This window comes from Halichoerus grypus, chromosome 13 (assembly GCF_964656455.1).
Source record: "Halichoerus grypus chromosome 13, mHalGry1.hap1.1, whole genome shotgun sequence".
Taxonomy (NCBI): domain Eukaryota; kingdom Metazoa; phylum Chordata; class Mammalia; order Carnivora; family Phocidae; genus Halichoerus; species Halichoerus grypus.
Genome location: NC_135724.1, coordinates 88432755 through 88459508, shown reverse-complemented (window position 1 = coordinate 88459508; position 26754 = coordinate 88432755). Strand labels below are relative to the sequence as shown.

At 53.9% G+C, this 26754-nt stretch overlaps 1 protein-coding gene across 3 annotated transcripts in view; it reads right to left on the bottom strand.

Annotated features, from left to right (window-relative positions):
• Positions 1–276: 276 nt before the first annotated feature.
• Positions 277–26754, bottom strand: part of MLXIP (MLX interacting protein) — a 59727-nt gene continuing 33249 nt past the window's right edge. Inside the window, exons 2-18 of one of the 3 annotated variants that reach the window (XR_013443539.1) lie at positions 17210–17316; positions 16348–16433; positions 14873–14962; positions 14459–14500; positions 13965–14136; positions 13031–13120; positions 12391–12482; positions 10802–11456; positions 10238–10359; positions 9928–10117; positions 8373–8497; positions 7738–7839; positions 7503–7630; positions 7158–7281; positions 5651–5780; positions 4784–5056; positions 277–4539 (exon numbers count right to left, since the gene is read on the bottom strand). Coding sequence is in view for 2 of the 3 variants with exons in the window: in XM_036085032.2 (XP_035940925.1) it covers positions 4935–5056; positions 5651–5780; positions 7158–7281; positions 7503–7630; positions 7738–7839; positions 8373–8497; positions 9928–10117; positions 10238–10359; positions 10802–11456; positions 12391–12482; positions 13031–13120; positions 13965–14136; positions 14459–14500; positions 14873–14962; positions 16348–16433; positions 17210–17316 (2377 nt within the window). In the remaining variant the exon portion in view is untranslated. Of the gene's footprint in view, positions 5057–5650; positions 5781–7157; positions 7282–7502; positions 7631–7737; positions 7840–8372; positions 8498–9927; positions 10118–10237; positions 10360–10801; positions 11457–12390; positions 12483–13030; positions 13121–13964; positions 14137–14458; positions 14501–14872; positions 14963–16347; positions 16434–17209; positions 17317–26754 lie in introns of all 3 variants that reach the window. The other 2 variants (XM_036085032.2, XM_036085033.2) reach the window with 2 other exon arrangements.

Sequence of the window (26754 nt, the reverse complement as noted above, 5' to 3'; positions counted from 1 at the left end):
CTCTGTCCACCCGGGAAAGGCCTGGAGCACCAGGCCCTGGTGAATTCACAGCGAGAATCGGTGATTTGGGGCTTTTGACATGGGTCCTTCCAGCAGCCTCTCTTCAAGACCCCCTACTCACCTGGGGCCTCTCTCCCCCAAGCCTTCACCCCAGGCTGAACCTACCGCCCAAGGTTGGAATGAGTAAGCCAGTCTGAGCATCACTTTGTTCCGATCTCCCGGTATCATCATTTCCACAGCCCAACAGGGTAGCATTTAAGACCACACATCACAGGCTTTTCAAAAAAATACAGCTTTTTATTGTCTCGGATGCAAATATAGTTTTAAAACTGCATTGTAGTGTTGAATACAGCTGGTGGAAACGTGCTTCTCGACAGCAGAGCATGAAGGGTGGTGTTCTGGGTGGTGCAGGCCTGAGGGAGCCTCCGAGTAACAAGGCTCTTCTCGGGTTTTGCTGCTCGGACGAGGGGAAACTGCCTCCTAACGGAGCCCTGACGCAATCACCAAAGCTCACAACAGAAAAAACGAACCATTTATACAATGAACTGGAAGCTGGCAAAGGAAAAGAACGCCGTGGTAGCTCAGCCGTGACGTTACAAAATAAGTAGATGAACGAGGTTGCCTTTCGCGGGCCGTCTGAGAAGATTCGGGTAGAGAAACAGCAGGGCGTTGTCGGGGAGAGGCTGCGTTCCAGCTCCCTTGTGAGAAACACAGCCTAGGATTTGTGTGTCCCTGGGCTGAGCCCTTCATACCCTTCAACTGCAGGACAAACTCTACGGAAATGGATCCGTTGCTCCCAAGCCCTCCACAATCTCAAGCCTTGGGAGGAGCACACCTCTGTTTAGAAACCCAGAAGAGAATTCTTCAAATTAGTGACGCCCAGGGTTGACTGTGAAACCAAAAGTTTGACTGGGAGATGGAGGTGAATTCTGCTACATATTTGGGAAGGAATTTCACAAAAATAAAATTCCATTAAGTAAACAAACACAGGCGGGCTTGTGCAAGCACGTGCACATGCGTGCGTGTGCACACAAACACACACACACACACACACACACACAGAATCAAAGCCAACATTTAACATGAAAAGTTCCCTTTTCTTTCTCAAAGGCTGATTTTCGCAAACCCCAACAAGGAAACAGCCCCCTGCGTGATGAGCCAGGAAAGCCAAGTCCTCAGAAGGAAAACAAAACGGGGCAGTTGCTGGAGGTACACGGTAGGTCCTAAGGCTTCTCCCTGCTCTCGCCGTCCCTCCGATCCGAGAGGGTCAAGGCCAAGGAGACTACTGAAAGTTACAAACAGGTGTTGAGCTTCCAAGCTCTTCCACCCTCCAACCCCCTCCTCCCCTTGTGCATGTTCAGACGTGGTGAAAATCCTCAACAGACACGGTATCAGGGCACCGAGGTGACGACTCGGGCCCGCGGCTGCCATGTTGCTCACACCAGGGCATCCCAGCTCTCTCCTCCAGTGAGACCATGACCGAGGGAACACTTGGCAAAGCTAAGTTCCCACGAGCGGTGGGTGGGTTTCGTCACTGGCAAAGTGCGTAACGGGAAGCAGGCCATCTCTAGGGAAAGGCAACTTTCCACCAGAGAGGAGCGAGCGGACCAGCTTATCCACGGCGTGGGGGGTCCTGGGCATGGGGCAGGGAGCACTGAGGACAGCCCGGCGCCACACCGTGTGCTTCAGCTAGACCGTGCCAGCTTGTAATCCTGCAAACAATGGACCTGCTCCTCGTTCCTCTAGTTCTCAGGTCCCTTGCCACCACACCCCTTCACCTGGGTCAAGACAAAGGGGGTTGATACCACCCTGGGGGGCCATGCTTGCTCAGTCTAAGTTTATATTTCTATCGGCCAGAGCAGGAAAACGTTCCGGTCCAACCGTCAGGTCACAAGGGCAGGAAGCGGATGAAGCTGGGTGCCCCAGGACACATGGGCGACAACTGACCACCCCTCCTCCTGCAGAGGCTCCAGGAACAGGGTGGCGCTGGGGGTTCCCTGCCCCCCAGTCCTTCCTCCTGACAAGGGCCAGTGACGTCCGCTAGCACCTCATTAACTCTAACTTCTGATGCTGGGACAGCTGCTCTCATGTGAGAAACTCTGGCTGGACAGCAGCGGGGGTGCACGGGCTGGGGCCCCCCTGGGGGTGACTGCAGGTGTAACCCGCCTAAGATGGGAGGGGCGGGCCCTCCAACTTTTAGAAAGCCCCTTGGTGGCACCTGCCCTGTCCCTGCATTTCCCACTCATCGTGAAAGAGCGGGCAGCAGTGTGAAGAGGGCTGATGGCACAGAAAGATTTCACAGAAATGCTTTTCAAAGATTTATGTCAGACAGGCTTTTCTTTTTTTTTTTTTCCTTTTCAGATTGATTTTTTTTATTCTCCAAAGTGTCAGAATTTTAAAGCTTCTTTTATGGGAGCAGAGGCAGGAGCAGGGGTGAAAATGAGTGTAAACAAAGCACAGCCCTGTGGGCAGCACGCCCTGCAGCCCTCTGGCACGGTGGTCTCGCTGCCCCTGCGCCCCCACTGGGCCCCTCTGTCTGGCCAGATTCATCGGGCAAGATTCCAAAATAAGAAATTATTCTGGGACAAGAAACAGTCATGTCTGTGGTAAGAGATACAGCTTTGTGGCCCAATAGCCGTGGTAATCGTGAGCACCAAGAGAAATGGATTTAAGTAAATGTCTCAAAACAAAAACATGCATCTAGTTAACAGTCTGCTAGGACAGACAGACACACACACACACACACACACACACACACACACACACACACACACACCCTTCAAAGTCTCATGTGACCCAACAGCCTTAAATATTTAACAAAACAGAATCATGAACATTAATTCAGCAAAAGGAAGAGGAGAGGTAGGCCGAAGAAGCAAGAGGCCAATTTTATATCCCACAGAGTTAAAAAAAAAAAAAAAAAAAGAAAAAGAAAAAAGAAAAAGACTCCCAGCACCGGGTGGGGAGAAGGCTGCTCATTTAGGAGAGGTCTTGGTGGGCCAAGCATTACGGCCATTCACGCGGTTTACAAAGGCACAGGAACTGGGGAAGGGACAGAGCTCATGACCCTCCACAAGCCCTCGTAGCTGGGGATGTCTCGTGTTTTTCCTTTTGACCCTAGTGAGTTCTTACCATGGTGGTCTTCCCCTTCTGAAGGGCAAATTCGTGTTTATCCTGGGGTGAAGGATGAGCTCTCTTACCACTTCCCAGTGGACATTAAGGATCAGCCCAGCCTTGTCTTGTGCTCGCCCCTCAGGGGAGTGATCTGGGAGGCTTGTAAACACGTTTTCTGGAGAGGCTGAGGGACGCCGCCAAGCTGCTCTTGTGCGGGGCTGAAGCACAGACAAGGGAGTAGGTGATGGTCGGTGACCTGCAGCAGAGACGGTGGCACGGCTGGCGGCAGGGAGACGTCACCCCTGCCATCCTCCATCAACGGAGGCCGAGGCAGGGCTGGCTGCCCCCTGAGCACCTTCAGCAGGCCTCCAGGAACCCGCGGGAGCCTCCAAATGGGTCCAAGCTGCAGGAGGTTGCCCTCAGCAGCCCCCACCCAGAGCCTACCCAGCATTCCCGGCCTTGCCTAGCACTGCCCAGGCTCCATCTCTGGCAGGGAGGACAGAGATTGACTGCAAAGTCCACTGAGCCTCTGAACTTCACAGCAGGACGTTAAAAGCACATTCTTTCAACGAGGAGGTACCCCTGGCTGGGCTTCCTGAGCGTTAGAGAGAGCACCCGCCCTTCCATCTGCAGCTCCTCTCGCACATACAAGAGGATGGGCCCGCACACCCCGAATGCAATTCCACCTTCAGAAGCAGGCCGCTGCCCCAGATATCCCTCCGCCTGGATCAAATATGAGTGTAACTCTTCACCGTATGATCTGGGAGATGCCCAGAGACTGAGGCTGGCTGCCTCAGAGGGCTGCCCGTCAACATTCAATCTCTTCCTCCAAACACAACACAGGACAGACTTTGGGTGTGGTGACATCTTTGGTCCGAGAACTGTTATGGTTTGGGGCTCCTGGCTGAACCATCCAGACAAGGCGACAGACCCACGGCGGCACCGTGGAGTCTGGCCTCTCAAATGCTGCGCTCTCAGGGCTGCGAGCGTGCACCCGAGGTTGCTGGCTCGTCCGAGGCTGCGGCTTGGAGGAAGGTGCAGAACAAGGGCCATGCGGTGAGGTGGCGCCCAGTGAGGCCCCGCCTGAGTCCCCACCACGGTTCTCAAGCCACCGACGACGGCTGCCGCAGCCCCGGCAGAACGGAGCGAGGCCGCCCGCGGCGCCACCCGAGGGGTCTCCGAGCCAGAGCAGCAGCTTCGCCTTGCTTGTGCGAACCTTCTCGCGGCGCGAGCATTCACACCCACCGCTTCCGCACGCGGGTTCCGGGGTTCCCTGGCGGCCTGTGCGGTGGGAGCAGCTGTCCAAACCTACTTACAAGGTCAGAGTGTGAGGGAGGAAGGGAGGTGCCTTCCACCTGCCCCACGGGCGAGTCACAGCGGCGCCATCCGAGTGCCCAGGGGTGACAGGAGCGAGCATCCAGAAGTCTGAGGACAGAACCGAAGAGGAACCCTTATGCCTCCCAGCTCCCAGGCGCAGGCCGTGCCCCTTTGTCCCCTCTACTCCCTGCTCAGGCACCAGGGGCCCGGCAGACCACCAGCAGGACGGGACTTTGTCTGGGTCGCCTGAGGGCAGGGGAGGTCACGACTGAGGTCAATGAGTAAGAGTTCACAGCAAGGGGTTCCCAAAGACGGGCTACTGCTGTGGGCAGGCCCCGAACCTGCTTCAGACCTGAGCGCAGTGTTGAGTGGCCCAGTGGGCCGGCGGAGTTGGAGGGGGGCCCTGAGCTCTGCGTCAGGAGAGGCATGGGCTGCAGCCCCTCTCCGCGGGCAGGGAAGAGCCTCCGTGGCATCTTGCGCGGCCACGCGCCCGCCAGGCGCTGCTACGAGTCCCCCGGTCTCCTGCCGATGGCGGTGACGGCCTGTGCCGCCTGCTCCGGCAGCTGGGACGGGTCTGTCAGGACGGACGTGGTGGTGCTCAGCTGCCGGAGGCTGTGCAGCGCCGCTGGAAGGAAGGGGCGGGTTAGCCCGGGGACACGGGCCCACGCGGTCGCTTCGGGTTGCACCGCGGGCAGCACACGCGCTCGTGCGCGCAAACCGTGTGGTAATTCTCACGTCCCCGAAGGAGCAGAGGCCCTGAGCGCCACTGAGGGACAGGCGCCAGCAAAGCCTCTCTGCCCCTAGGACAACTGCAAATCCTGTCTCCTCTCCTGCGGACAAGCAGGGAACCCCAAGCTCTTCCTGTCTGTCCACCTCTGTAACCTCAGTATAAGGGCACAGCGCTGTTAGTTCTAAGAATTAAATCAGAAAACATCTGAAAGCACAGGGCCTGGTGAACAGTAGGTGCTCAATAAACGCAAGGTGGACCTGAGCACACGGACGCACGGGGATGACAGGAAGCAAAGGACAGGCGCTAGGGGCCAGGCCCCTGTCCCGCAGCCGGCATCTCTGGCCGGGGCCTCCTGCTAATGCAGCTGCTCGTGGGGGCGCCTGGATCTGCCGTGGCACTGTCTGCAAAGGCCCTCCTGTCCCCGGGACTATCCTCACGGGTGTGGCGAGCCCCCGTGATGCCGCGGCCCCTGCGTAGCCCCCGACTCACTTGGCCTGAGGACGGGCAGGGAGCAGTGCTGGTCCAGCCAGGACAGCGCCGTCCGGTGCAGCTCTTCCAGGCTGCTGGTGGACACCATCCCCTTGAAGGACTCAAACAGCGGCTTGATAATGATACTGAACTGCACGGCACGTGGGTTAAAGAAAAGATAAGCAAGGAGGAGGCCGGCGGACACGTAACCGGGGGTGAGGAGAATAAAGTCCAGCTACGGGCTTGCCCGTGACCAACTCCCCCTGGGACGACAAGTAACCATGTACAGTTGATGAGGGAGTGTGATCTAGATCAGATGCACCCTCACATTCCCCTGAAATCTTTCCATCTGACTCTAACTGAGCAACAGGTTAATGAGCACTGAGCAGGCCGGAGGCAAGGACACAGACGTTTCCTCGGTGTGGAACAGGTCCGAGCACCCTGACATGAAAGCCAGCGGTCTGTGGATACCTGCAAGAAGAGCAGAGGCACACAGCAGACCGCAAAGCAGAAGCTGTCTAGAGATGGAGGAGGTCTGTCTTTTGTGATAAACACACGCGCCGGCTCTTAGTCAAATTCTGTGTGGGTCTCCCAAACCATCCTAGGCAAGCAAATATGCAAAAGCATGAGGTCCATTTTCTCCCTGATCTGAGCCACGGTTGTACCCATGGCCCCCCGAGCTGAGGCTGATGATGAAGAATGTGCCATTTTACCAAAGAGGTCCTGGCTCAGCCCAGCTGCCACCCTCCATCAATGATAAGGGCCAGAGCCAGGCTGAGTAAGCCGGGCAAAGCAGAGGCAACAGAGCTGCTGTCTGGTCTGTCAGCTCTCTCTTCAAAACCAGCCAGTAGAGTGCCAACAGATAGAATCCTCTGCTCCTAAACGGCTGTCTCTTCAGTCTGTCAGCAAGAAGGTGAAGACACATGGCCAACCTACCATGTGTGTAGATCGTCTGAGGCAGGGAGGTGGCTGAAAGGGGACTGACAAGGCAGGGGCTGCCCCCCAGAGGGGCCCTGCTGACATCCGGAAGGCTGAGCGCAGGTGGGCCCTGGCCCCAGAGACGGAGCCCAGCACGCACATGCACGTGCCTCACAACAGCATCAAAGACCACGTGGCCCAAACGCAGCAACAACCTGCAGGGAGCTGGTTTCAAGTCCTGACTCTGCCACTTAGTGACTTATGAGCCCTGGTTTCCCATCCATCTCACGGGGCAGTACTCAGCCCTCCCCGGAGCTGGCCGCCAGGATGTGCCGCATTAGATCCTACCTGCTTCCTACAGCATTGCCTCGGCAGGCGGCTCTGGCACCTTGCAATAAAGCATCTATTTCCCAAGCACGGAGAGAGCAAAGCTGATCGTTCTGCCTGCCCAGGAAGCCCCAAGCCTGGATGGTCACCAGCAACAGCCCCCCTTCCCACCACGGGCCAGGCCAGGCCCCTGGACCGAGGCAGAAACCAGCATGGCCTGCTGGATGAGCTCAACAGCAACCATTTGTGGGGGGTGGGAGAAGCAAAGAAAACCCAAAGATACAATCCAGAACTTCCAATTCTGTAGGGTCCGGCTCTTCACATACTCATCAAACATGTCCCTCATGTGATCGAATTGGTGCCGGGTGACGGGCACTCCCGTGGCAGGAAGCAGTTGCTGGCAGGAGCTGCAACGACAGAAGAATCAGAGGAAGCTCAGAGCGGCCGGCGATGAAGCTGGACCCTGGGGCGCCAAGTGGGCAGGGCCAGCCGTCGCTGGTCACCGCAGGCCCAAGAGGAGAGGCCTCAGGAGGAGGAGGATGACAAAAGCCCAAAGGACCCTCCTGCCTCTGGGACACGCACTTGGGAGGATGAGGCACCGGCCCCGGGCCCCACCCCCCAGCCTCACATGATGGTGGCGTTGAGCTCCTCGATCTCCTCCCGCAGCCGCCGGGCTTCCTCCTGCATCTGGCCCCGCTCCTGCTGCAGCTTGGTGATGTACTCCACGGTCTTCTGCAGCGTGATGGCGTGGCTGGTCTGGGAGAGGGGCGGCAGGGTCAAACCACGGCAGCCACGGCGACCCTGCCTGGCTAGCTGGCGCCGAGGCCAACGCAGGGGCTCCCCACCCACCCGACACCACTCACCAGCTTGGAATTATTAGAGATCAAACTGTTGAGGGTGTCAAAGCCCATCTTGATGTTGAAGCGCCTTTTCTGCTCAGCTGAAATATGCTTCATCTGCCGGTTCTGTTGGGGAATCGAGCGGTCGCTGTGACACAGGGTGGACCAGAGGGCCACCGCCCCTCCCTCCCAACCCGCGGCTCAGGGGCTAGAGAGTAAGTGGAAGGAGGGGCAACAGGAGCCGTGAGGGGGCAGGACAGGGGTGCTAGAAAACCCTGCCTGCTGAATGGAGGCCCTTGGCAGGGGCTGTGACCACTGCTGATCAGCCTTTCCCAGCCACCCTCGGCCCGCTCCTCCGCTGACCCAGTTCTTCCAGCCCCCACCTCCCTCGTGCTACAGGGTTCAGGCTGGTTCTGGGGCTCAGGGCCGGCTAGTAGGTGGGGGACTGGGAGGAGCCGACCTTATCTCCAGATTAAGTAGCAAACGTCCAGGTTCCTGATGCTACCCCCAGCCTGCTGGAGCACCAGGGGTCTGTGCTGCTCCTTTCCTGTGTGTCCTTAGTAAGGGACGCAGCTGCCCCATCGGTCCCTTGATATTCTCCTCCTTGCCCTCCCCCCATCCCTCCAAGGAAATCAAGACCCAAGAGAGACCTGTGATACCTTTAAAGCAGCCACATTTTTGGGGTCTGCAGATTTCCCTGAGCAGTTGTTCTGGGGAGACTGGGGACTGGGGCTCTGCTCTGAAGCACATGGAGAAGCCTGCCCTGAGTTTGGGCAATCTCGACCTGAGAAGAACAGAGACTCCTCTTAGGACACGGCTGGCTGCAGCAGCTGAAACAGTGCTCACCCAGGAAGGGAAGCCCCACAAGTCCCAAACCCTGGAGACCCATCCGGAACCTCCCACAGCGACCCCAGAGCAAAAACTGGAGAAATCCTTGCCAACATCCCAAGGAGGGCTCTGTTAGGTGTGGACAAGGCCTGATGAAGGCTGGCTGGACGTGGGGTAGGAACACGGCCTGAGCTTGGCCAGCCACAGGTCTTGGGGACACGGAGAGCTTTGACAGGAGGCCTGACTGCGAACCCAGCTTACTAACAAGCCACCTGGGGGCCCCTGCGGTTTCCGCAGCCTCTGTGAGGCTCTAGGTCTTACCGTGTGTGTCAAGTACACGTATCTGTTTATTTTTGTTCTTTCAACTCTACATATACATTTGCCTGTATTTTCAATCTCGCCCGCTCCCACGCCAGCCATGCCCTGGTCACTGGCATCTCTCAGGAGGCCCCCGGAACTGCCCCACCTGCCTGCCTGGAGAGCTTCGGTGCACTCCTTCCGTGGCGCTGCCCACCGCCCCGCCCTGCGGCTCAGTCTCCCCATGCAGCTCCGACACCCAGCGCTCTGCGCCTCAGCGGACAGGGAAACACGAGGCTACCTGAGCCCTAACTTACACCACCATAGGGGCCTGGCTCGTCACTAGTCTTCATCTTTAGCTTTCTAGACTGGAGGCCCTTATTCGTCCAGCCTCCTTGGACAAGTGCCTCTACTGTCTGATCTCTGTAGGCAGAGACCTTTCCTCCTCGGGTCTTCCTGACTGCTCAGGGAGGACAACTGTTGACCATAGAGCTCCAGGAGCAACCATGCCCAGGTTTTACTTGAGACAAGGCACCTTTGGTCTCCCTCCCCGATGAGGCATCTGAAAGGAGGAAGCCTGGGTTCTGGTTCTACCCCCACTGCCAGGGGCACACACAACCTTGGGCAAATCCTTTATCCCTGGCTTCATGGCTCTTCACTGGGCAAAATCAGTTCTCCCCCAACAGTCCTGCCAATGGAAGGCCCACGGTGTGGAAATGGGCTCAACGATGTGAGGTGCTTGAAAACTAAGGGATGACCACGTTGATGTGGAGACAAGCCTGGGTGGTTTCCGTTTTCTGGAAAGCGTTGACAGCCTCAATCCCTTGTCTGGATCAGAACTGGCAACTCAGAGCCAGGCCTTTCTGAAGGAGGTCAGAGTGGTGTTCCCCCAGTGCATTAGCTGCCTGCCCCGCACACGCCTGCCACTTTCCTGCTACTGTGGATGATCCGGCACTACACTGAGCACCTGCCAGCGTGGACCACTAGGATTCTAAGACCTCACTGCGCATCCCGTAAGTCCAGCCCCAATCCCAGGAACCCCACGGGCAGTCTCCCTGACCCAGGTGCGGGCATGCTCATTTCACTCACGAAGTCCCAACCATTCGGACTGGAGCGCACACTCACTGGAACCCGTGGCAGGGACCTGCTCGCCCTTCACCAGGGAGTCTTGCACAGCGCTTGGAGAGAAGAGCCGAGAGACAGGGGCCGGCTGGCTGCTCGTGGTGTGGCCAAGGTCTGTCACCAGGATGCCACTGTGGAACTCCGTGACTCCAGGAGCCTGAGGTGACACAGGAGACAGAGATCACCCCCGACCCCAGTCATGTCAGGTGAGGACCACCCAAGAGCAGGGCCATGCTGGGGTGATAAGGACACGAGGGTCTGCCTAGGGCCCCCTCACCCGGGCAATGGCAGCAGGTGTGAGGACCACACTGGACTGCGACACGGTAGAAGCCAACATCCCTTCTCTCTTCAGAGGGCCTGATGTCATGATCACTGCTTGTGGTTGTCCTGAGAAGGCAGCTGCCAGAACAAGAAGGTGAGGGTGAGGCCCGGAGTCGTGGGGGCCTGCTTCTGACACTACTGTTGCTGAGCCCAGGCACTGTGGGGCTCCCCAGGAGCAGCGCAGACCCCTCTCCTGCTGCTCAGACATCGCCTTCCTCACTGCAGGGCACGGAGACACAAAACCACCGGGGTACCTGACATTTGTTTTGCAACTTCTTGAAGGGGACAGATTACAGACCCAGGAAAGAGATCACCTGAACCATGCTTTTTCAAACTGGGTTGAGACTAACTTGAAAAGAAGACCACAGAGTAGACAACAGACTAGATCACACACATGTGGTAGATCGGAACCCTTTTGTTTCACGAGTGTGGGTGTGTCGCAAGTTTGCAAGCCTTGGGGACAGGGAAATATCCCTCGGGAAGGGGAGCTCAGACTCTGGCTTCCCTCCACCTGACTCACCTGGGGCAATGCAAGCATTCTTCAATACCACGGACACAGACTCTGGTTTGGGAGCAGGCACTATTTTGGGGGGCTGCTTGGGCCTCCCCCCAGTCAAAGAGACAGGTTTGGGGTGCACAAAAGTTAAACAGGGTTGGGGAGGTCCGGCAGTTGGCGGCCGGGTGACCGGAGGCAGCGCCAGGCCACAGGGGGACACTGAGGGCGTGGGATGGTGGGTTGTGATGACAAGGCCCTGGCTCTGGCTGAAGGTGGTGGCAGACGCGTCATGGGTGAGGGTGGCAGAGGCCGTGTGTGTGATGACGGAGGGCGACTTGCTGGCTCCAGCAAACTTCGGCTGTAGGAAGGTAGGTGGAGCCGAGGGGCTCAAGGCAGGGGCAGGGGGTGGTGGGGCTAAAGGCAGGGCAGGGGAAGCAGGTGCTGGGGCAGGGCTGGGAGACAGCAAGGGCATGGTGAACACAGGGAGGAAAGGCTGAGGGACATTCAGCGGTGGTGCAGGAGGACCGAAGTCTGTGGGCTGGATAAAGGGGTCTCCGGGCCGGGGAGCTCGTTCACAGCCCTGCCTATCCGTGGGGTCCAGGGTGGTGGCTGCAGGAGCTGCTATGAGGCCATCAGGGAGGCTCACGGTGGGGAGAGCGGTGGATGACAGGATGCTCTCCTAAGAAAGGAAGGACAAATGCTGGATCACACAACTTGCTGTCACTTCCTGGTACGACACACCAAAGTCCAACAACGTACGCTGGGCGCCTGAGCAGCACCTTCAGACAGAGGGACAAGGCGATGGCTCCCGTCCCCATTCCTGCTAATCTGGGGGGAATGGAGCTGTGTCTCTCCAGGCGTCCGCAGGGGTCTTGTTTCCATTAGGGACTAAATGATAACACAGAGCTCAGACAAAGTGACTGTCTGCACACAGTTGGCTCTAGGCCTGGGAATATCTTGTTTCTAGAGTCCAGCAGGGGTCCCCCCAAAGTCCCGGCCATCTTCTGTTACACGGCACAGGCAGCCTGAAGCACAGCTGCTCACAGGGTTTCCTCAGGACAGTTTCATGTATCAACTTCCAGAGGTCACCGCTTCCTAAAAGGGAAACGCTCTAAGGAATCAATTGTCAAGACCTCAGTCTCTATAGAAGAAATTCTTCCCAGAGCCAGATGGAAGAAGATGGGGCCAGGTTTCTGGTGTCTAACTAGATATGGGTACCAGCCTGAGAGCCCCTAAGGGCAAAGAGCCTGCCTCACTCAGCTCTGCAGCCCCAGCAGCTGAAAACCAACTTGTGTTAATTGTTACGTAAAAAGTAAAAGAAATACATGGAACTTTTTATTAGTGATCCGTGTTTTCCTTTGCTGATCCTCTCTCAACTGGTTAGAACAGAGCTCGCCGCCCACAGGTTACACGGAGCTTCAGGCAGGAGCACGGGCTTACCGACAGCTCCCACCTCTTGGAGATCTATGGCTGCTTTCAAGGAGGGCTAGAATAACGTCTTTATGCATTACATGTGTGTTCAGCACTAGATCTAGCAAGCCCTAGCACTTTGCTTATGACTGCACAGTTATTCATCGGCCTAGCCCTGGCCACCTCTCCCCAGCTCCCTCTACCTGAGCAGGTGGACTGTTGGGATCTGGTGCAGGTGCTGAGACAGGAGCAGGCAGCATGGAACCAAAAATGGAGCGGCTGGAAGAGAAGAGGTCTGAAAGACAGCATCGGGCGCTTCTGAGCTCTGCGTGCCCATCATATCCTTGAATTAAGATCCCAATAAATCGGGCACTGAACCCCATCTTACCCAGAGGAATGCCATGGCCAGAGGGCGTTCCCCCCTGAAGTAACTCTGCAGAAAGAGGCCCTCTGATTGGAACCGCTCATGCTGGCAACTAGTGTGGGGTCTGAAATACTCCCAGGCCTGGCGTTTGGCGGCTCTTATGAGCCCAGTTCTAACTGCAGGACGCTGCGGGGAGGTGGCTGTGCTGCCAGCGCCCTCTGCTGCCTACAGGGAGAACTGCTTACGGCCCTGGGCAAACCTGAGGATCTGAGACTGCAGGAGTGAGAGAACCCTGTGGCAGAGAAGCTTCCCAGATCTTGCAACTACTACCAAAAAAAAAAAAGGTAGTTCTGGAAAAATTCTAAGTCCTCCCCCTTGCCCATTCTAACTCTAATGAAGGGAAGCACCAGTGTGCTTTAACCTGGGCAAAGGGAGATAGATCCAGGCAGCCATGCTCGCTCCCTGCCCCATGTCCTCACCCTGGAAGGGTTCAAAAGTGTCCATGAAGTCCAGGTTGGGCTGCAGAGGAATCAGCCCCGGCTGGATCATGTCTGCATTTCCCAGATGTGCTGTAAGAATCAGAAAGGAGACAGAGGAATCATTCTGTCTTCTCAAACAATGTTGCAGAAACACATAAAAGGCCTGGAATGGATCCTCCTGGCCCTGTTCACATTCTAGATTCTTCCAAGGAGAAGTGCAGGTGGCTGGCTGGAATTTCTACCTTCTTGTGGGTTTGTGGCTATTCTCCACCCTCAGAAGGCAGGAAAGAAAGAGAGTTTTTATAAGAAAGGTGAAGTATCGGTGCGCCTGGGTGGCTCAGTCGGTTAAGCGTCTGCCTTCAGCTCAGGTCATGATCCCAGGGTCCTGGGATCGAGCCCCGCATCGGGCTCCCTGCTCCGTGGGAAGCCTGCTTCTCCCTCTCCCACTCCCCCTGCTTGTGTTCCCTCTCTCGCTGTGTCAAATAAATAAATAAATAAATAAATCTAAAAAAAAAAAAAAAAAGAAAAGAAAGGTGAAGTATCAGGAAACAGACACTCCCAGGATGCAGAGATCCCCAGTTCTGTTAGTCTGTGGGCTCTTCCCTGAGGTGTTAACTGGATGCCTGAATGCGGCCAGGTAAAAGGTCATGCCCAGGAATGCTTCTAATTTTCTTCCCAGTCAAAGGCCCCATCACTTGGGGACAGTATCAGAAATGTGAAATTGATTCAGATCAAATCCCCAGTCTTCTCTCAGGGGCACCATGGGCCTGACAGCTGTCCAGGAAGGTCCATTTGCAGTCCCCACCCACTCAGTGCATGTGGCCCTCAGATGCCAGTGAGGTTGGCCAGTCCTGCCCTGGGGGCCCAGGTTGGGGGGGCGCTGGCAGAGAAGGAGACCTGTGTGTTCAAAGTCAAGGATCTAGAAGTGGGTTACCTATTTCCCGGGGGTTGGGCCAGGCCACTGGCTGGTGTGAGGAAAGTGTTGAGAAGAGGGTGTCGCTGAATTCCGACATGAGCATGTCTGTGTCCAGCAGGGGGTCCTCCTCCATGGGGACTGGGGTCTTCCATCCATCCCCACGTTTGTGCCAATAAAGCATGTCATCATCCTGCCGCCAACAGAGGGGGGAGGCAAAATCAGAGGGGCACCAGTGAACTCAGAATTCCCAGTCACGTCGTGCCAGGGGAGTAGGTCACCCTACTGTACCGAGCTGCAAGGGCTGCTGTAAAGGAAGAGGGGAGCGAGTGGGGCAGGGAGAACTGGCCTGTTTCCTTAGTCTGCATGTCCTCCGTGTGAGGAGGGGGCGGCCCCTCCTGGAGCTGCAGGAAGGCAGGTGCGGCAGGCTTCACTGTCGGGCCACCCACGTCATTGCTGTTTCTCGTCAAAGGAGGGTTCCCGTGAGGGTCCTCCCAGCCCCCGAGCTCACTCACCTGGGCCAGGCTGGAAAGGTCCTCATCCTTGTGCTGCTGTAGCTGTGGAGAAAAGGGGAGACAAAGTGTCACCCAGGGTCCTGGCAAGGGATGAGGCTCCTCCTGGAAGCATCTAGGCCTCTTCTCCCTGGAAGGCATGGGAGGGATCCTGCTCTCTGCCATTCCCAGGCCCATGCTGGGCACAGAAGAGATTCTCAACCAGTGTTTGTAGAATAACTAGCAGCAGGAGAAACTGAGACCACAAAAAAACATGGCCAAAGCAGGCCCATCACCTGGGCTGGGCTGGAACACTGGGTTCCATGGGGGCAGCGATGGACCCACAGCCTCGGGGGCCGGTGTCTGAACACAGACTTAGATCCTCCCTCCCCTGTGGGGCTTCCCGAACATGCTGTTCTTGGAGCCCAAGCCAGATACCCTTTTCTTGAAGTAGGTTCTCCACTTGTGATACTCCCGGATCACGATCTCAATGCGGCTTTTCCAGTACTTCCCTTCTGTGGTGATGGCCTGTGAAGAGAATGCGGGTCAGAATCAAAAGAGGGCAATCTAGTTTGACGGGCAGAACTCAACCTGAAAATAAAGATGCGTCTGACACTGGCAGTCAGCTCGGGCAATCCAGCTCAGAGAACCCTCCCACATGCATACAGCTTCATTCACAAAGTGCGTCCCACCTCTTCTGTGCTACAACTAGCCTCCACCCTAGAGATGGGCTTTTACTTCGTGACCTCAGATAACCAAGTGCGACTTTGGTGGCACGAGTCCCAAGGGTCTGGACTGGACACGGGTCAGAGAGTGCTCGGGCAGGGAAGAGGGAGAGGGCCCTCCACCCAGGCACTGAAAAAGCCCTACAGAGAGCCAGGGGTAGCACTAAATGTCCTTATCCAGAAGACTCTGCCACATTTTCAAAGGGTGAAAACAAATGGCCAATCACAGAAGTTTTAGGTGGAAAGTGACTTCCAAGAGTAGCTACTTCAACCTTTCCATCACGCAGGTGAGCCCCTTCCACGTATCCCTGAAGAACTCTGGTGACGAAGAAGTCACGCCCTCCTCAGAGAGCCTGCCTCACTTTCAGGTTCCTTTTTGTTTATGGCTGGAGGATACAAAAGCCAGTCCCAGATATCATAAGGCCCATATAATTTCACCTACAAATACTGCATTGTGTATCTGACAGTAAAGAATCTTCACAGTGAACAATACAGTATTATCACCAGACCAACAAAATGGTATTCCTTAATATTGTCCAATACCAGATCACATCCCACCACTCAAAAGGGTCTTTCACTGGGTTACTTTCTATTTGTTCCCCCTTTTATCCCAACAGTGAGACATGCTTGGATAACATTAAAACAATGCAGAAGGGTATAAGGGTATCCACCTCACTCTAATCCCCCTCCCCAGAGGTAGCCACCAATAAAGGATTTCTGTATATCGTTCTAGACTTTTCCTACACACACACAATCACACAGATACACACTTTAAAAAAATTAACAAAGTTACTGAAATACTGTTGCACAATTTGCTTTTTTTCCCTCAGTTACTATTTCTTCAGCATCTTTCCATTTCATCACATAAAGATCTTGAGGTCATTCTTTAACCATTAAAGATATCTGCCTTGTAAGGAGCCCAGATCCCTCCCTACCGACTTCCAGAAAAATGCCAATGTTAAGGGAAAGTGGAAAGTAAGTCCCAATGGGAGAACCTCTCAGCCCAGCCTGAGAAGAGGGGAGCCTCTGTGGGCTGTCACAACCTCATCCTTGAGAGGTCACATGGTCCTTCTCCCTACCCCACCCCCGCTGCTGCGGAATCCAACCCCTGCTCCCGGCCTTGGGAGAGTCGCTTCCTCCTGATGAGGGCAGATCCTTTCCAGCTACTGATGGTCACGAGCCAAGTACCTCTGGCCTGCGATGCTCATCTACTTCAACAGAGCCATCTAGTGGAGTGACAAAGTGGCACACGGGATTCTTGCGCTTCTCCAAATCTGGGCAGAGAAAGGATGAGACGTATCACTATGACCAAGACCCCTGAAAGAGTCCCTGCCCCCTCTGTCCACATCCCCCTCAGGGTGGGACCCTCCCAAGTGTTCTTTTCTTCTCCTTCCCTTGAAAATGAGATTTCAGAGAATAAAGGAAAAGAATCTGTCAGTAACTCATGGGTAAGAAAGGGAGTCTGGCTTATCAAAAGAAATGCCAGCCTAACCCAAGCATGCCCCAAGCACGCTGATGATCTCCTGCAAAGGTCACCGGATCCACCGGCATGAAGCCAGCTGGAGAATGAACAAGGCCTGGGTCTGTATCTTCTTTGACCTGCTGAAAACAGGAACTGTTCCCTGACTCTTCAAATATCACCTCTCTGCTACAACCTCCTTGACTCCCCTGGAAAGAACTAAGCCCTCCCTCCTCTGCCTTTACAACGCGGGGCCCAAGCGTCTAACCTAATAGCGAGCACATTATGCTGTGAACCCTGGGCGAACACGTCTGTCTCCTGCAGATTACAGGCAACTACATGACACAGACCATGTGACTGGCCCCCTGAGCCTGACACCTGAGAAGTATCCAGTTCATCAGGATCGGCTTGGTTTTCCTGTTGCTGCAGACTGCCCAAGAGAGGCTTCCCTTTGAGGCATAATGTTTGAAAAGTGGGCTCTGGGCCCCAAGGTGCAAAGGCCTCCAGGTGGTAGAACCTGGAGGTCCTGCCCACCACAAGGCCTCGGGGCCCCTGCAGGCCCCTCCTACCGGAAGCCTGTGTACCACTCACACTGCATGTACCACGCCCGCCAGATGGCATTATTGAGCCGGATCTTGTCTCTCCACTGGAGCTTCAGGCCCTTGAAATTCTTCCACTTTGGAGACACCAACTTCCCACTGAAAGGTAAGACAAAGAAGGGAAACTTAGTGGTTTCTCTGAAAATGAAATGAAATCGAAAAGTGTCACCCACTCACTCCAGGCCTGAAAATTCTGGATTAATCCATCACAAGCCACAGGCTAGGCTTGACAGAAGGCACGAGTCACTTTGGGATTTCTTCCAAGTGATTGGCAGCAGGGAGGGGGGAGGTGGCGGTGGGGGTGGTGGCAGAGTCAGCACACGGAGGGGACAGGACTGGCCACGCGTTGGTAGGTGTTGGCGCACGGGTTCACTGTCTTAGTCTGTTGACGTTCACCTGTCTTTTAAATTTTCCATAATTAAAAGTTAAAAATCTTTTGATTTTTCAATATATCAGATCATCGCATTGTATACCTTACTTCAACTTATGCAGTGTTGTATGTCAATTACAATCCAACAAAGTGGGGGGGCAGGGAGGGAGGAAAGAAAGAAATCTGCTGGCAAATAAACAAAAGCCAAGCTCCTTTACCCTGGGCCACCTTCTTTGCCACCAGCCCCCAAGAGGCATTTACAACGCGGGCACACCAACGTCCCACTGGCCTCCGAGCCTGCGCGACCCTCTCCTGCCGCCAGACCTGTGCACACATGGTCCTCACTCTTCATGGACCTCCTTCTGCCCCCTGCTCCAACACCGTCTCCTCCGTGCTGGCACTGGCCTCCCCCAGGCTGCTGATGACTCCTTCAGGGTTCCCTGAGCACCATTCAAACTCAAAGGTGGCACTCAGCCGGCCTCCATGGAGCAGTGTCCGCACCCAGAGCCGCACGCAGTACCCTGCGGCTTGCCAAGGGGAAGGCCCGTTAGGTGTCATCACCCTAAACACCTAGCACAGACTACGGCACACAGCAGGGCCTGGGAATAATTCTCCGGATGAGTTAAGGAGCGCTCGTACCCCAGCTACCAGCCGGCGAGGAGCACTCCCCAGTGGCACGGGCTTCTCAGAGTCCAGTTTGCCAAGTGCTGTGTCAGAAGCCACCTCTGGGTGGCTGACACAGGGTTCCCTTTTTCAGAAGGCTGGAGATGGACAAGGCATGATCTGTAGTCCACACTCTAGGGGGCTCTGGTGGTTCTACCTGGTTGTGAGCCACAGCCCTGCCTCTTCTGCAAAGCCACTCAGAGACCTCGTGAGGAATAGCAACTGTTCTCCAAAGACTAGCACCCAAGCAGTAAACCCTACCTGAACCCGAGAACCTGGCTTAAAAAGCAAAGCCCCTGGCTGGGCACCTGGCAAGACCTCGTGCCTCTCACACCTATCCCAGCGAGCCAGGCTTTGGATCACATAGGCCAGAAGGCTGTGACCCCCAGAGAGAAAATGTCACAGCACGCCCTCGTAGAATCTGAGGGACAGACAGACAGCAGCAGTCTCAGCTCAAAGGGCTGGACGTTTCCAACCTGTCCGTCACCTTCCTTGCCGTCTCTGCCCAGTCCAAAGGTACTCCTAACCTACCTCCAAGCGGTCTGCTTTCACTCAGGCTCAGCAGCCAACGCTAGGCCTCGAGCCCCTGCTGCACGGCACGAGCACTGGCTTTTGCAGTCAGGTAGCTTGTCTGACATCCAGTTTCCTGGGTAAACTCAGGATAATACCATCTCCTCCTGAGTGTTTTAATAAGGACTAAATGAGAGACAGTGTATATGTATGTACATACACATATACACTTAGACACATACAACTGGTAAACCCTACAGCAAAACATAAATTTAAGGTATTCATAACCATCTCAATTATCTGGACTTAAGTTACTACTGAAAGGCCTGAATTTTAATACCTCCTGACTTGCAAAGTCCTTTCTTTTGTGTTTGCCACCACCGTTATGTGGCCTTCCTCCTCCAGGGGAGGAAAAAGCTGACACCCACGGTCCCACGCACGGTCCACCCTCGATACACCAGTGAACAAAGACCGGGGCAGAGGGCAGCCCTGTCTACGCGCTTTGAAGGCAGGGACTGGGTCTCATTCACACATTCGACGAGGGACGGGCGCTACAAGGGAGGAAAGGAACAGATGGGGCACACGAGGCCCCGCCCCTGTGGAGCACACCAGGTGCTGGGGGTCACCAAGAAGAGCCCAGGGCTGTGGGGGCGCAGAGGTGCATAAGCAACCCAGTCGGAGTAGTCAGGGGAGGCTTTCTGGAGGAGGTGCCATCTCAGCTACCGCCTGGAGGATGAGGAAACGGGCTCAACCCCGAGCCAGGGAGGGGCCCCTGCTGCTCTTCTGCCTGCCTGTGGGGGCCCTGAGGCGAGCAACCACACGCCTGGTCAAGAGCCCCTACATGAGGCCGGGGGGAGGCGTGCGGCCGCTTTACGCCAGGCTGGAGAGCAGGGCGCACGGCAGAGTAGATTAGGTCCCACAACCTGGCAAAACCAACCCTCTTTCCCCTCCTCTGTAAGACCTTCCAGCAACTTGGTATCTAGCTGGGCAGGTGGTTCCAGGAAACAAAACAAAACAAAACAGAAAACTGTCCCTGTTCTTCTATTTCCTTAAAGGGAAAAAAGACACTTTTTCTGTAACTGACAGTTTCCTCATGCTGAAGCCAGGATTCAAAGGCCCCCCTTCTTTGAGGAATCCTGCCGGGGTGTCTGCCGCCTCCACAGATGGCCGTGGAGGACAGAAGCAGAAGGGCTGCCATGTGAATGAGGACTCCGGGGAAGAAAACCACCTCTGATGTCCTGCAATGTCCTGTTAAGAACTAACCACTGCGCTTACCTACAGACCGAACCTCAGCCCCGCTTTAAGAAAAAGTGGCTGACGTGAGCATCTTCTCAAAGACCTAAGTTAGATCATGCGGGCAGCTTCAATTACTCACAATGAAGAGGTGGGAAGATGCAAAGAGAACTCAAACCCTGTGGGCTAGAAACCAAATTGGACAGGGGGGCAGTTTGGGGTTCTCCTCTCCTTCCTCCTCGCTTGCTGAAATGGTTCACTTTTCCTTGATGTTTGTGTCAAATTTGGTCAAACCTCAGTACAAATACGTAGGAGTTCAGAATACACGACTGGTGTCACATCCCTGTCCCCGATTTCTGTAATATCTCAACAGTCAACAGGTGGTGCTCAACCAACACAAAGAAGCGAGTCCAAAACCAAAACCTAAGACGCCCACGGAAGCACAGACAGTAAAAGAGCAACTAGGAGGTTTTTTATGGTGCCTGACCACCCTTTGCCCACAGAAATTTCAAGACAAGATCTGAAGAAGCAGCACGCACAGTTCTGTATGTAAGGTACTACAGAGAAAAAAGGAATCCATACACACGTTTTTAGAAAAACGTGGGGATAAATTTTTTTTTTTTTTTTAAGATTTATTTATTTGACAGAGAGAGAGACAGCGAGAGAGGGAACACAAGCAGGGGGAGTGGGAGAGGGAGAAGCAGGCTTCCCGCCGAGCAGGGAACCCGATGTGGGGCTCGATCCCAGGACCCTGGGATCATGACCTGAGCCGAAGGCAGAGGCTTAACGACTGAGCCACCCAGGCGCCCCATGTGGGGATAAATTTCTTTAAGTCTCCTCACTGATGGGCTTTCTCAGAGCCTCTGTGCGCTGACGTCACCGTCAGTCTTCAAGGAGGGAGGAGGAGACGTTCCTTATGCAGACGTCTACAGACCAAACCTGTACTGGGACCCTTTCCATGGGGGGACCCAAAGTCTAGTTTCCCAGGGACTAGGGAAAGGCTGCTCTACACACTTCTAAAGGGAACTCGCAGCTCCCTTGGCAGACCTCTCTAGAGCAGGGGCCCCAGAAAGCATCTGTAGTTGGGCTTCTGTTCCCCCCAACCCTGGCCTAGCTTCACTCATCCTCCAGACATGGCTGATGGGGGTCCTTCTTGGTCTCAGGATTATGCTACATTCCTTCTTTTTTGGAGGGGAAGGGGCAGAGGAAGAGGGAGAGAGAAAGAATCTTAAGCAGGTGCCCAGCACGGAGCCCAACTTGGGGCTCAATCTCACAGCCCTGAGATCACGACCTGAGCCGAAATCAAGTCAGATGCTTCACGGACTGAGCCACCCAGGTGCCCCACCACATTCCTTCTTTAAAGCTTAACCAGAGGGGCGCCTGGGTGGCTCAGTCGGTTAAGCATCTGCCTTTGGCTCAGGTCATGATCTGAGGGTCCTGGAATCGAGCCCCGCGTTGGGCTCTCTGCTCAGCGGGGAACCTGCTTCTCCTTCTCCCTCTGCCTGCTTCTTCGCCTACTTGTGCTCTCTCTGTCAAATAAATAAATAAAATCTAAAAAAAAAAAAAGCATTAACCAGAAACACATTACAAAGATTTTTAAGACCACTGGCTTCTCCTCAATAATCAAAGCCCTCCTTTGGCCTCACCTCCCAAAACTGCCCTCCTACATGCCCCATGGGCTTTCCTGTCAGAACAACGACCCCAGTTTCTCCCCAAGCGACGGGAAGGCCAAGGTCTAGGGCTGACTCATGCCAGCACAATGCCGGGCGCATGGGAGGCACCTTTAAGTACAGAGCTACTAAGTGAGTGTTAACCTTTTCCATAATGAAAAATCTTCACACTGTCCTGCCATGGACATTCTCCTAGAAGACAGGCTCACAACCTGAAACAGGAAATTCAGAGTACAAAAAAGGTCTCTCAAAACTGTTGGTCGGGGCGCCTGGGGCGGGGGGGCTCAATTGGTTGAGCAGCGGACTCGGTTTTGGCTCAGGTCACGATCTCAGGGTCATGGATCGAGCCTTGCATTGGGCTCTGCATTCAGTGGGGAGTCTGCTTGAGATTCTCTCTCTTCCCCTCTCCCCCTCCCCCCTCCAAAATAAAGAAAGAAATTTTTAAAAAAAGACTGTTGTTGGATAGACTAGCAAACTCTGAATTCTTCAGAGGTCTGGCAAGAGACTGCTTTGGAATGGAAATTAAAAGTGCAAGCTTTGCACAGACAGGAACTGAAATTAAGAAGAACAGGGGTGGGCGGGACCAAGAGGAGATTTTTGGATTCTGTCCATCCCACGTAGGATTAGCTCCTAACTCCTAGTCGGACCATTCTCTCCAAAAGAAAGCAGGCAGAGGCTCAAGGATCTGTCACTACAGGCCCCAGAAGTGTGGTGGGCCCATTCATTTGTTCACTGAACCATACTTGCTTGTTATGGGGCAGTATTTCTTCACCATTCCTCGAAATGCTTCCTGGATGCCCACTAGCAAGACCTCCCCTAGCTTTATTCCCACCCAGCTGGGTAGAGTGGGTATGTTAGCAGTGAGTGTAGGAGGAGGAACTGGAGTGGGTGGTCCAGGCCCTTCCCTGCCTCTCCTCTTGGGAGCAAGCTGCCATTCCCCTTGCTCTGCTCCTATGGGGGGGGGGGCTGTCCTATAGGGTCCAGGACTGTCTGCGCCACCTGGAAAGGCAGCCTGTGGGTCACCTGTAAGCCATACCCTCAGGCTCATCAACAAGAAAGGTAATATCCTGGCTACCACCTATTGACTCTTTTTTATTGTGGTTAAGTACATAGAACATAAAATTTACCATTTCAACCATTTTAAAGCATACGATTCAGTGGCTTTAAGCAATCTGCAATGCTCCGTGCCTATCGCTGCTACCTAGCTTCAGAACAGTTTTCATCATCCCAAAAGGAAGCCCTGAACCCACGGAGCAGTCACTCCCCACTTCCTCCTCCCCCTGCCCTGACAACCACTAATCCACTTTGTCTCTCTGGGTTTGTTTCTTCTGGACACTTCATATAAACAGAATGATAAAATACGTGGCCGTTTGTGTGTGGCTTCTTTCACGAAGCACACTAGTTTCAAGGGTCATCCATGTTGTAACCTGGGCCAGTCCTTCGTTGCTTTCCATGGCTGAATCCTATCCCGCTGGAGGGAGAGACCACATTTGTTTCTTCTTTCACCTGCCGATGGACATTTGTTGTTTCACCTTTTGGCTGCCGTGAATAGTGCTGCTGTGGACCAAGTCCTCCGTGTCATTTCCCCAACGGTTCAGCACTCCGGCAGGGAGAGGTCTGATCAGTGAGCTGACACTGGGGACACAATCATGGGCAAAACCAACTTTGCTGGGGGGCCAGCGGACAACTGCCAACACACACCCCTTTGACTCCCAATCCCACTGGGAGGAACTTCGCCCCGAGCACACGTGCACAAGGACACACGTGAAAGACATCAAGCAGCCGCACTGACGTGGCAGCAAAAGGCTGGAAAGAACTTACACACTCATCAAAGGCAACTGGCTTGAAAACTGCGCTGTACCCACACGGAGGGACACTATGGGGCAGCACACATTTCACGCGCTGAGACGCAGGCAAGAGCTACAAGCTGTATGTAGCGAGAAGGAAACTAAGGGGCAAGATGAAGAGCACGGCCGCCGTGTGTATTTATAACAGGGAGCTACGCACACAAGACACACAGGCTGGGCCGGGGGCGGGGGAGGAGACAGCCTGTCAGTCAAGCTCAGGAAGATACATGAGAGGGCGCTGGGGTGGCTCAGTCGTTGAGCGTCTGCCTTCGGCTCAGGTCATGATCCCAGAGTCCTGTGATCAAGTCCCACATCGGGCTCCCTGCTCGGCGGGAAGCCTGCTTCTCCCTCTCCCACTCCCCCTGCTTGTGTTCCTGCTCTCGCTATCTCTCTCTCTGTCAAATAAATAAAATCTTTAAAAAAAAAAAAAAAGAAAGAAAGATACATGAGAAACACGCAACAGGGAAACAGGGATTTCCCTTTAGAGAGCTAAACTGGAGAATTAAGGGGGTTAGTTGGAGGCTTAGTTTTCACTGTTGACTGTTTTATACTGCTGAAACATAATACAAGAATGTTATTTTTTTCAAAATAAATAAGGCAAAAAGACCAGGTACCGTCCAAGACCTTATAATAAATAGGGCTTTGGGTTAATTGGGGAAGGCAATTAATCACATGAGCAGATACAAAATTTATGTGCAAGTCAATTTTGTGAACTAGACCCAAATATGAGGATAATGCTTATTAAGTGATTTCTTTAATAAGTGAGTGGATTAATAATGCTCAGACTGGTCTCTCTTCCAGGATTCTCTTTTTCTTCAAAAGAGCGGTCTCTATGGGCTTTCCTGGGATCTGGGCCTGGTTCCACAGGCTGCTAGGAGCCAAAACTAACAGGCTCCAGACGGACAAAGGTTCACTGAGGAGCCAAGACGTGGGGAGCAGGCACAGCGAGAGGCATGGCAGAAGGAGGGCGGTGTGTTTAACGGAATTGCCTGAGCTGTGGGCCTCCGCCCTGGGCCTCCTGCCCAAGCAGAGCCTCCTCCCAGAGGAAACTCATGAGGTCGTCAGGTCCTGCTCCCATGCCTAAACCCGCAATCCATCCTCCTCGTGGGTCGCTTGGTGTCTATTTTACTTTTTTATATTCAAAGAAAGTCCTGTTGGAGGAGCAGATTCTGAGGGCAGTGACAGCAAGGCAGGAACATGGCCTCCTGAGGTCCTCGTCCCAGGTCTGCCCCATGACGAGGTGAGCGAGTGTGTGTTGTGTGCATGTGTGCTGATGGATGTGGTGTGTGAGGTGTGTGTGCGCACGTGCGACTGAGAGCACACTGTGTACACGTGTGTGCTAGCGTAGCCTGTCTCGGTGTGCATCTGTCCTCATGTGTGAGCACGTTTCTGAGGGCCTATGTTTGTTTTGTGTAAAGAGCAGGGAGTAATCATTTCTTTTTTTTTTAAGATTTTATTTATTTATTTTAGAGAGAGAGAGAAAAGAGAGCACGAGCAGAGGGGAAGGGCAGAGGGAGAGGGAGAAGCAAAGGAGCCAGACACGAGGCTCGGTCCCAGGATCCTGGAATCATGACCTGAGCCGAAGGCAGATGCTTAACCGACTGAGCCACCCAGGTGCCCAGGGAGTAATCATTTCTATAACCTTCAAAAATTAAAGCAACTTGAAGGAGTTGAAACCAGGCAAAATCAGAGTAGCTGCAGTGGTGACCTCCCCTTCACCCTGTCTGTGAACTCTGGTGACCTGTGTCCTTGCTGGGAGCACTCTCTCCTGTGTTCTGGCTTTCCACGAGGGGACAGACACTGCCATGCTTGTACCACTTCCAAGCCAACAGGGAAAGGAGAGTGGTTTCCATTTCTGGACAAGTGACATGAGCTGTCCAAGCCCCACCTTCTATAAAATGGTGATATGTCCACCTCACCGGGAGAATTACAGGTGAGGTATAAAAGGACAGAGGGAGTGCCAGCCGATGCTGGGGCACGCTGCTGAATAGCAGTCAGTTCTGGGGCATGTTGTTGAGTTTTAAAGCTTGGAGTTTCTGGTCAGATTCTAGCCATAACTGGACTTCCAGGCAGGAGCAGGGATGCTGGGCAGGGCACCATTTAAAGCCAGATTCATGTTTATTTGCCAGGAAAATAAACTTGAATCCAGAACCCAGGGTGTTCAGACTCCTTTGGACTGGGTACGGGACTAGACTTAAAACAAGAAAAAGCGGTATGTCACTTCAGTTTGCATCATTTGTTAATAAATTTTAATACTTAAAAAAAAATGTGCATTAGCCATGTGTCTCTTTTACTGTATGAGCTGTCTGCGCCCCTTTGTCTTTTAGAAAACTTTTTGTTTTGAAATAATTATAGACTCACGGGAAGTTGCAAAAAATAGCACAAAGAGTCCCCAGCCTTCCCCAGGGCTGCATCCTCCGTAGCTGTGAGCACAATCTCCCCACTAGGAAACGACTCTGACATGTTATTGTTAACTAGACTACAGATCTCACTCAGTTTTCACCATCCATTAAAATGTTCGCTGTTTTCTCTTGCTATTTTATGTTGGTAATGCCATAATATTAATTTGTGCTGTTTCTGTAAATGTTTCCCTTAAGTTTTGGAGTTTTAATTCTTTATATAGCATATCTTGGAATAAGCAGAGTATACATTTGTGCAGTCGTATCTACCAGTTTCCCTCTATCATTTCTTTTATTGCTTCGCTGCCCGCCCGTCTACCCCATGAGATTGTTTCCATTAATCTCTTTTTTAGCGTTTTTAGTCTTACTGATTTTAAATTATACACGCACACTGAAAGAAAATTCAAACAACACAAAATAGTACAAACAAAAGCAAAGTCCCCAGCAATTACACTGTCTAGAAATAACCATTATTTGAATTTTGGTGATAATATTATGCAGTGAAGAAATGAAATAACCTTATCCAAAGAGAGTCTGGCCTTTGCCCTCTGCTCCTGGGAGGTGACCTCTATGCCCCTGGAATGTCCTGCCTGACAGGAGTGTCTTTGTTTGCCTAGGGGCTTTGGTCTTAGGAGAATCTCACAATCTGATTCACTATAGGGGCTCTGGACTACACGGTATCAGTTCCAATCTCCAGAGGAACTGGTAACTAAAGGTATTAGCCAGATCTCTAGGAGGGGCTGGGGACCAGAAGGTGGCCACACAGGCAGTATGTGATCGAGCCCCATAAAAACTGAACACCAAAGCCTCAGGTGAGCTTCCCCGGTTGGCAAAGCTCCGTGTGC